Source organism: Rhynchophorus ferrugineus, unplaced genomic scaffold (genome assembly GCF_030347505.1).
Source record: "Rhynchophorus ferrugineus isolate W39M unplaced genomic scaffold, kcgeb_rfMv2 rfM1, whole genome shotgun sequence".
In the NCBI taxonomy this organism is placed as follows: Eukaryota; Metazoa; Arthropoda; class Insecta; order Coleoptera; family Curculionidae; genus Rhynchophorus; species Rhynchophorus ferrugineus.
The window spans coordinates 57,040,588-57,050,883 of record NW_027472580.1 but is presented as its reverse complement, the minus strand read 5'-3'; the positions used below and the strand labels follow the sequence as shown (position 1 = coordinate 57,050,883).

The 10,296-nt window shown below is 37.6% G+C and overlaps 1 protein-coding gene across 1 annotated transcript; it reads right to left on the bottom strand.

The window, feature by feature from the left end:
* Positions 1-290: 290 nt before the first annotated feature.
* Positions 291-10,062, bottom strand: LOC143204386 (uncharacterized). Its single transcript, XM_076416959.1, has 2 exons — positions 10,051-10,062; positions 291-2,855 (listed from the first exon to the last, which is right to left on the bottom strand). The coding sequence occupies exons 1-2, from the start codon at positions 10,060-10,062 to the stop codon at positions 291-293; spliced, it is 2,577 nt and encodes an 858-aa protein (XP_076273074.1).
* Positions 10,063-10,296: the final 234 nt, after the last annotated feature.

Here is a 10,296-nt window from a genome sequence, read left to right as displayed (position 1 = left end):
TTGTTTTGTTGGAAGACTGACTATATTTATGGACTATATTTACAAATCACACTGTTATCTTTACTGAAAATATTTTATTGAAATTGGGAAATGGGAAATGAGTAACTTAATCAATGCCAGTGACGCGCATTGTTTCTGAAACGTGAGGTTGTCGCAATATACATTTGTAAATCACTGAAAGGCACCGACAGATAATAAGTGAGCTGAGGGACGGACGCACCGACACACGCAGGACCTCATACGGTCGTTTCCCGATCTACGTGTATGAATTCGACTGGAGGCGCCTTATGTCAAGAATTGAGACCGGGATCGAGTAGCCGTGGACCCGCGATCAGCTTCTTCTTAGCCAGTTTGCGGCGGCGACGCGCACGCAACCGATGCACCGTCAGACAGATCAGCAGGAACACGGAAGCGAACACTGCGAAACCCGCCGCTATCGCTGCCAACGGCAACGAGTTCAACAGTTTGGACGTGGCGCCGCATTGCGCCTCCGCCTCGTCGTACCCGGACGGACAGTGATCCTTCCCGTCGCACCACAACGACGAACTGATACACGCTTCCAGTTCGGGACACTTAAACGCGCACTCCAACTCGGTGTCATTGGCGCTGACGTTCATCGGAACCTGTAGCTGGGTCAGGAGCGAATGACGCGACCGAGATATTTCCAACCAACTGAAGGCGGCCACTGCAGGTTCGGGACCGATCCACTCGACGATAAATTGCGGAGGTCGTTGCACGAGATGGAGCAGACCCTCGCCCCGCCATTCCTCGCTGAAGACGTGGACCGCCAGAGGTTTAATACCGGGTTCCCCGGGGCAGATCGCCTTAATCAATTTCGGCGGTTTGCCCGAATAAATCAGGATTCGGTTGGCGGTGGGGCATCGAGGCGGCTCGTCCGGTCTCGATTTTAATGGCAGGAATGCGCCCCAACTTAGCAGGAACAAACTTTTATTGTGTCGGGCTTCGACCAGCCACGGCATTTCGTTGCAGAGGGTCTCTGTTCGATCGACGGGCGGGTTCGAGAATTGTACCTCGCCTCCGTCGCCTCGCAGACGTTGATTTCGAGGACAGTTTGCTAATTTTTCTAGTTCGAATACGGCGTGGAAATGCAACACCGTATAATCCTCGGTGATTTTCATGTCTCGCACTTTGAAGTGCAACTCGACGGTGCGAGAATTCGATACGTAAACGAATTTATTGTTCGATAACGTGGAATTGTCGCAGATGCACGCCCTAGGCATTCGAATATCCGACCACGGGACTTCGTAAATATTAATTTCGGCCATGCTGCCGCCGTTGTAATACTCGCATATTTGTCGACGGCTATGAGGATCCGACACCGTATCGCACAGAGGATTAATACCGAACGAAGCATTGTTGATTGTTAGACGAACTCGTTCATCACTTCCCGCTTCGAATCGATAAACGCACTCGAGATCTTTAGCGCCGCCACGTCCGAATAGAAAAACATTCCTGGGACCGGTAACTTCGCCGACATGTTGGCGCTTAAACACTCGATGACACGGACCCTGGCCTCTTTTGGGCCACGGCTCGCCGCCTAATCTTGTGTCGACGAACTCGTATTTCACTTTAAATGCAGCGGGATGTAACGCGGTGCCGTCCTCGGTGTGGTGTTGCAGAACGAGTGTTTTATCCGACGAGATATAGCTTTCGTCGTGACCGCAAGGCCGCGTGCTTCTTGTAGAATTGGTAAGGGCACTGTGATCACAAAGTAGAGGTGGCTCGTCACACTTATCCTCGATCAAAGTCCTGTTATCCCATATCTGAAGTCTGGTTAAGCAGCCCCCACCAAACGAACTGTTTCCGATCAGGGCATGTCCCCCTTCCCCGATTAATAGAGCCCTTTGACTATAGGAAATGAAGCTAATCCATACAATATCGCCGACAAAACCTCGGAATTGGTACGTGCACGTGGTGTTTGGTGGTAATGAATGTTTCGGACTGATAAGCTTTCCTTTACGCCCTCTGCCTGTCCAGATTTCGTCGCTGTCCGGACTGGTGGCGTTAATGTCGAACTCGCACTTGTGACTGTGCCGAGCGAAATCCAACGAGTCCGAATCGGCGAAGATAATGTTAACGTCCAGTTCGAATCCCTTGAGGGGTGACGGCGAGGGGGGCGAATGTAGGGGAATACTGTAAGGGGACGAATGAAATGCGACCAACATTTCGGGGCCGCGTGACACCACGCGCGGTAACCAGTCTCCGCCGCAATATTTAGCCAAAACGGGATCGTCGGTGGAGCCGCCGTCGTAAAAGATTAAATGGTCTCGTTCGCCAGTACAATCGCGCCAGGCTCTTAACGCCCTTGCGGTTTTGTTCAGACCCGCCACGTTAATAGATCTTTTCATGTGCATTTTGTGGGCCGCCTCCTGCCTTACGGCGATCATTGCATGTTTACAGGTCGGGACGAATTTCTGTTTCAGACTCCAGTAGCAGGACACGTTTCTCGGGTACATTCCCGGATAATTAGGCGACTGGAGGCGACAGGGTTTCCGATAACATTCCTCAAACTGTCGGGTACAGTAGGTGCCCGGTGCCACTTGTCCTCGTTCCAAGGGTGATTTGGGCGAACCGAAACGGACGACCGCTTCCCGTCGTGAGACGAAGCGGTATCGTAGACGGAACGCAAATGGAAGTTGTGGAGAAGCGAATAGCTTTACGCTGACGGTCACCGTGGAGGTTTCGCTGTAGTATGCTGCGGGGCCGGAGGATGTGCCACACCATGAGCCACCGGTGAAGGGACGCCCCAATTCACTGAGTTGCATATATCCATCGGGGCAACCATCAAGGGCGGATGGTTCGTATCTTCCTAATTTGAATTCGTCAAAGATTAACTGAAACAAAAAATATTAATATTAAAATTAATGATTAAACACACATCTCTCGTTAATAACAGTACCCTAATATCGTTATCATTTTTCTAATAATTTCTAATATTATAATGACATGAAATTCTCGAAAGATGCATTATTTTGATATCTAATTTACTATATTTATATTTAATAAAAATATTACTGATATATGATTTAATACTAATCACATTCTAACAAAGAATAATATGTTTTTCAAGTACGTACGCACGCATGCAATATGGAAGATATTTTTTGTGATCAAAAATAGTCAGGTGTCTCAAAACAGGTTATACGCGTAGATATATTTGTTTCACTTGATTTGCCGTCGGATTGATATCCCTTTCCTCGAAAAAATGTGAATTCGGGAAGATTCGGAAATCAGAAAAAGCTAAACCCGATTGGTTGAAATAAGCTAATGCCGTATATTACATATAGTTTATGTTTATACTTTAAGTTACTGGATATTACGATTGTTTTTCAGCTGAGTAAAGAGACACTTTCTTCAGACATATCCTTATAGAAATTACTTCGATAAAGTAGATCTTTTTCACTAATTTTTGCATCAATGCCCCAAAAAAGGATCCATGATTGTGTTTGATTCCCACAAGTGATACAAATTAGTCCAAATACTTTCAATTATAACCTAATTTTATTATTTTGATGAGTTCCCTGGTTTCCAAGCAAAATAGTCATCAGTCTTTAGACTCTTAGACTCCTGTTTTTATTCCAGATCATGATGATACGCCCAGTTCTCTTTCTTAATTATAATTATATATAAAATGCATTTTTACGCATTAGTCATTATTACATTTTGTATGCCTGTGGTGACATTTTAATTTGAATTTAAATGATTCCTTTCATTAACTGCTAATTAAAAAATCACATGGTAAAACTATAATTTTTGTCTTAATTTTAGACTCACTGTATTTTAAAAATGTTTGCAGTTGACCTTTGGCTAAATATTATTAGGGAATATTAATTTCCTAAACCATTAAAAGAATGACAATTTTAATCAAATACTGAAAATATTAAAATGATCCCCCTGATGAGATCAAGTAGGGGTAAAATAGACAGATCTCCTGGTTCTAGAACTAGGGTGATACCAGACAGCACTAATAGTTATTGAAAGACCCTATAGTTTTATATTGACTTAAATGCCACAATATTAATCAACATATAATCCATAATGTTTTATAACTTCTTCCCAACTTACTGTCAATTTGGCGACGCTGTATCGAAATAAATAAATTGTGTACCAGCGAAGCTACACTGCATCAAACTAGAAGAAGAGAAGCGCTCATCAGAAGCTACTATATCTACTGAGTATGGTGGATGCAGCAGATCCTACACAAGTCTTGTAAACTGTGAGCAACCTTTGTCATACAAGGGGATTACTTTCTGTTTATTACTCGCTGCACAGCAGAAAGGCCTTTTTTGCAACAATACACTTTGCTTCATCATATGAATAGTAAGATATTTCGACATGGATAGCTCTGCTGGATGGATAGCAGATACACTTCATCGATACTCATAATTCACCATATAAAACTCTTCTTTTTGCCTGAAGAAACAGTGAAACTGCGATATTGAGGCGGCTCGTAATGCGATCTTCAGAAATTCTTGTCATAACTGATTTCCTTCCTTTTGGATTTTTTTTTATCGCATGTATATGTTTGGACAGATGATTCACATCTAAGCTGAGTGAAAGTTCACTGAAGGTGCTCGTTAAATAGGTCTTACAGGACATTGCCTTCGAATTTTTATTTGAATTCGTTCTTTGTAATTTAATTAATAAAATATTAAAATTACCGCGTTTAAATCCTAAGATGAGATTGATGTAGTACCACCACCATAGATTTCTAAAACTATTTAATGAACTTCGGCAATAGATTTTTTAAAACGATCTATGTGCATTGAGTAACTCAGTAATACTAAATAAAAAAATATTACTTTGTGTTAAAAAATGCCAAAATCATTGAATTTAACAGTTGTTTACATTAATATTTCACATTTTCACCAAAGATGCAGCTGATTAAAATATGTGCGAGCATATAATATATGTGTAGGTTTTTTAATTAGCGTGATAATTAGTGCCATCGTGCGAATAATGGATTAGATGAAAATACCAAAAATCATCAAGTCTTATTCAGCCTACATGACTTATATTATTTATATTTACCTATAAATAACTATAATATCCATATTCTAAGAAGAATGCGAACTCGAGACCACACCATATTCATTCACTACGATATTTTTCATATGGACAAAAATAAATAGCAGGGAGGAGGTAATGAATTTAAGGACAAAAACATTGGTCTATTATTAGACATCTGTTGAGAACAATGAAAATCTTACAACTACCCCCATTCGTATCATTTATCACGCTAATCAATTGAGTTTTTCGGACCATCAATGCTACTTTCGCCACCAAATGACCCCGTAACAGGTACGAGAAAAAAATGAAATTTATGTAGTGCTAAACCGCGTCCAGTTCGGCCTCCCTCAGTGCCGCAAAAACTAACCTGACGATTCGGCTGAAAAATTTGTCAAGATCGACGACCGGGCTCCAACCCCTATTTCATCTAATGGCCGAGCCGTCAAAGACGGAAATATCGGGATGCGAATTTTTTCCCTCCATGCCCATCCACTCGCAGCTTAATATACTAAATCACAATTCTGTTTTTCTGTCATATAAGCAAATCTTTCTCGAACAGACTAATTTTTGATTTACGTACTATTCGATATAAATTCAATTTTTAACACATAATTTTTTTATCGAAGGAAAGGGTTTAAAATCGTTTTCAGCTTAAATATTTATTTAACTAGTATAAGACAGGGTAGTATTTGAATTCTGCATGGGATTGATTTCAATGAGACTATACATATATTCAACCAGATCAAGGTATAGTTCGTATTGTATAATACTTGAGGGATAAGTCCCTTCCTTAAATGAATAGTCAGCAAACGTAAAATGGCTGAGGTTTTAGTTGATTCATTTATTTTAATATTTAATATATTTTAATTTTGTGTATCTGGTAAACGTAGTAAATAGATAACTATTTAAAATAGTGTTCGAAACTATCGACTGAAAATGACTATTGACGGTTTAGTAATTGTCTACTTTTTACTATTACCTTTTAATTCGACTACTTTCTGTCGACTATTTTCAACTAGTCAACAACTAGTCGCGATTAGTTCATTCGAAAGATTTATATATAACTATTTTCAATATACGATAAATGTAGGCTTAAATGTTTTGTGTGTGATATGATATTAAAAAACAATGTACTTTAATATAGCAGCATTTGGAAACTATATTTTGCAATATTATTTGGTAATGTAATATAGTCAAAAGAACGACATTTTATTTATAAATAGTTAAATTTTAAAATAAAATAAAATTTTAAATTAATTAAATTTGTTTTTATTTGTATATTTTAAAGTCTCCTTTTACCAACGATGGTTTATCTGAACTGGACCTACATTTTAACGAGGGCTCCGAACCATGGTCCTCAGCATTAAACCTATCGACTGGCGAGTGACCAACTTGTCGTAGGAGGATTCTAACCAGCGACTCATCGCAACAGTAGAAGAACTGTCTTGTCATCTTGACCACTGTACCAACAAAACAGAAAATGATTTTTTTGTTTTTGTCTTTGAAAAGTCTTTTCAACGTTAAAAATTCTTTCATTGAAATTAATTTCGAATAACGAATAATAATTAATTATATTAATATAATAAATAATTATTATATGAATAATTTAATACAAATATTCTCGATTAACGATAAATAAAACTTATAGTTTTTTTAAAGGGACGGTGGTTAAAGAGTTGTTAAAGATTTTGATAAAGGTAATGTGGTATTTTAAAAAAACATTTATTTACATACTATAGCTACATTAAAATCTTTTTGATATTTTTTGGTATTATGAACGCACATTCATATTATTGTAATATCAAGATTACCCTTAGTAGACTGTAGACTAGTCAGTTAGGTACCGAATTGACTGAATGAAGAATTTTGCAATTTATTGAAACTTTAGATCCAAACATTCAGCGTTGCACCAAGTATTCAGATTAATTATAGATGCTGACCCCAGATGAAGTTTGTGCTATTTTCTTACCTCTTACTTTTTCTTCGATTTTGATACGATTTGGATAAGAACTATTTGCAAGCCCAATTAAACTAGGTATACTCCCTATTCAAGACATCAATTAAGATAATAGTTTAAAAAAAATATTCACCATTTTTGGAAATTTCAGTTTTATTTCTCCAGAATTATTGGGGAACTTTGTATATATCATACAAAGCATTCGTTTAGCTTATAGCTGTTCAGCCTCTCATCTTACACGTTTCCTGTGAGTTTTTTGGTGCCATTCAATCCTCGACCAGTCTGAAACGACCCTTAACTAAACAAACTCGATGCAGATATTTCCATATGAATGCGGTCTGGCCGCTAACGCTTTTATGGTGAAAGAAATTCGGGGAGAGAAGGAAGCTGGGAATACGAGTTTATATAAGCGCCGATTGGACGATGGAGATGGGGATCAGCTGAAACGAAAGGATTCGTTTGGAAATTTTCTTGTTTTCCTTTCGCGGTGCGGTTTACGGAGTACTAAAATATACATTCTTGTTATTTTTAAATATCGGTTGTATTTTTTACGATAATATTTATTTTCCTTAACATAAAGAGCTACCTGTAAAAAACACGCTGGATTTAATGGAAAATTCTGCGTACTTATGATTTGTTCATTATTTTCGCATTACGGTTAAAATTGTGGTTTTTATGGATTGGCCTCTTTGTTATAAGAGCCTACGATCCATTATATTTTTTTATTATTACTCTTAGTACTTCCACAATCAGCCAGAAGGCAATACGTATTTCTCATATTCATATTATATATACATGGCATGTAGAAAATCACTTCATTGAGTGATCTCCTGTGCAAAATATTATTTTAATTAATTAGTCTTATTTTAAAGCTTACTCTAAAGTCTATATATGTCCAATAATCAAATCGGGTGGTGTTAAACTCGGGTCACTTCGCATATTTAGCTGATTAGCAAGACACTGTTTCGAAGAACTTCACATAAACTCGTTGAATTACACTCCTTATTGGTTCTAGAGGAATATCGCGTTGTATCACTTCATTTGAAACATAGTATAGCGCATCGACATTGGCACGCAACACTTTATTTTGGAAACGTGGCATGATGGATATATTAGATTTGCTAGCGGTCCCCATAGTTGGATTCCATAGTACCAAATAGGTTTGAGTATAGATTTATACAATGATATCTTGTTATCTAATGATAACTTGGATTTGTGCTTGGGATAAGTCAATGCATTTGGTAGAGACCATCTATATAAATAGGGATACGAATTCGCCATTATTTGATTCATGATTAATTAGGTACTTTCACTTATTTCGATTGGGATCTAATATGTGTATTATCAATGTATGGTAAGTATCAAAGCAAATACTGTTAAGCAACCTAATCTCTGTATTAGTTTTGGCGATTTTAACATTATTTTACATAAAATAACATTTTTTTATTTAGTGTTATTGAGTTATTCAGCATATACGGAGGCTAATCAGGGAATGCTTAATGCCAAATATTAATTTTGTTGTGTGATTCGAAAAAATCTGCTATCGAAGCCCATAAAATACTTTTAGAAACTTCAATAACGCTGCTTCATCATATGTCAATGTCAGATTTGGATTTCAGCGACTTAAAAGTGGTGATATTTATGTCCACGACATAGAACGGCCTAGAGGACCAAAAAGTTGGTAGTCAATGAAATGCAACGCATTTTTGCACGAAAACATAGCTGAAACTTTCAAAAAATTTGCAGACATCTTAACAGTTGTTCACCGCAGCGCTTTCATTGCTTCTCAGGTAAAAAATGAGAGTTTAATGTAGTGTATCGTGACTGGCGATGAAAAGTGGATCTATTACAACAATATCAAATGCAAAATTATGAGTTAGTCCAGGAACCTCATTCACGTCGGCAGTGAAGTGAATATTTATGTCAGCAAAGGTCTTGCTACAATGACCTGCCAAAACTGAATTAAATTGCTAATGCGAACTTCTCCATATAGAAAAATCTGTCTGTTTACCACTCAGGTGGAAGCATCATGGCTTGGTTGTTATACGGTTTCGAAAATGTTGACAGATTAAGCTAACTGAAGTTATTTTTATTCGTTATCTTGATTTTTTACAGGAAAATGCAGAACTTTTGGAGGCAAGTATACTGTAACAGCATTTTTTGCAGAATTATTTCTCTCTTACAAGAGCAAACTACCAATGTTGATTCTTTGTAAATCTAACCAACTGGTAGAGGTTTTATTAAAAACATAATGTATTTCAACTATAGATTATATAATTCCACAATCTTATATAATCTGTATAAGACCTGTTTATCAGCCTAAAATAGCTGTAAAGTTGGTTTCTCCAGTGGAAGTTGCCACGGAAATTGAACAGCCTCATTTCTAATGAAGCTCCAGGAATTAATGATATTTAACCTAGATTATCACCTGAAAATTATTTCATCTGGAACTGAAATTGAAAGCTCACAATTGAAAGACCTGTCATGAAATGCAATTATTAGATTGATATACATATTTAATGACTTTATGATATTGAAGTATTCTTCGAGATGTTTTGGTGTTTGATGGCGATGTTGTAAGTGACAGAAATAATCTCGCTTAAAAAGCCTCTTACATGCATATCTTGCTGCTACCTCTGATTTTCCAATTATTTGAGGAACTATTATTAAAATATATCAAAACGCGTATAAATATCTTTCAAGTTTGAATTTTGAAATCATCACATATCAAGAATTGACCTGTAATTGACAGAGTAAGAATATTGCTAGGTACGTTAGTTTTGCATGAATGGGCACGAACCTCAACATTTGAACCTATTTGGATTTGAGCTAGACCGCAGATATATTTACACTGCTCAAATAATATCTTAATAACAATCGCAACAATACTTGCAACTATGGAGGGCGGTAGAAAAATTGTAATTCACGGTTTAGACAAACGTATTGGAAATGTTGAAAAACACAACTCAATAGCTCGAAATATTTCCATGTGAGTTTTATGTTATGGCGAATGACAAAAACCTGGAGGCATGCCCATTCGACAACCAGAATCAGCGAAATACCTCAGCCCCCATCTTTATGATAGCTCAAATTGCAATCATGAAATTTGAGCAGTTCATACTCAAAATCAAAGAACTGTACCGGTTCGTCTGAGAATATTCCCAGTTTCACTTAAGATCAAAGAGATTGTTCTATCAGTCAATTATAAAGCCTATTTCAAATTATGGCGTGCAAATATGAGGTTGCACTAAGCCATCGACTAGTAAACAACTAAAACAAAGTTTTTCGATTAATTATTAATGCAGCAC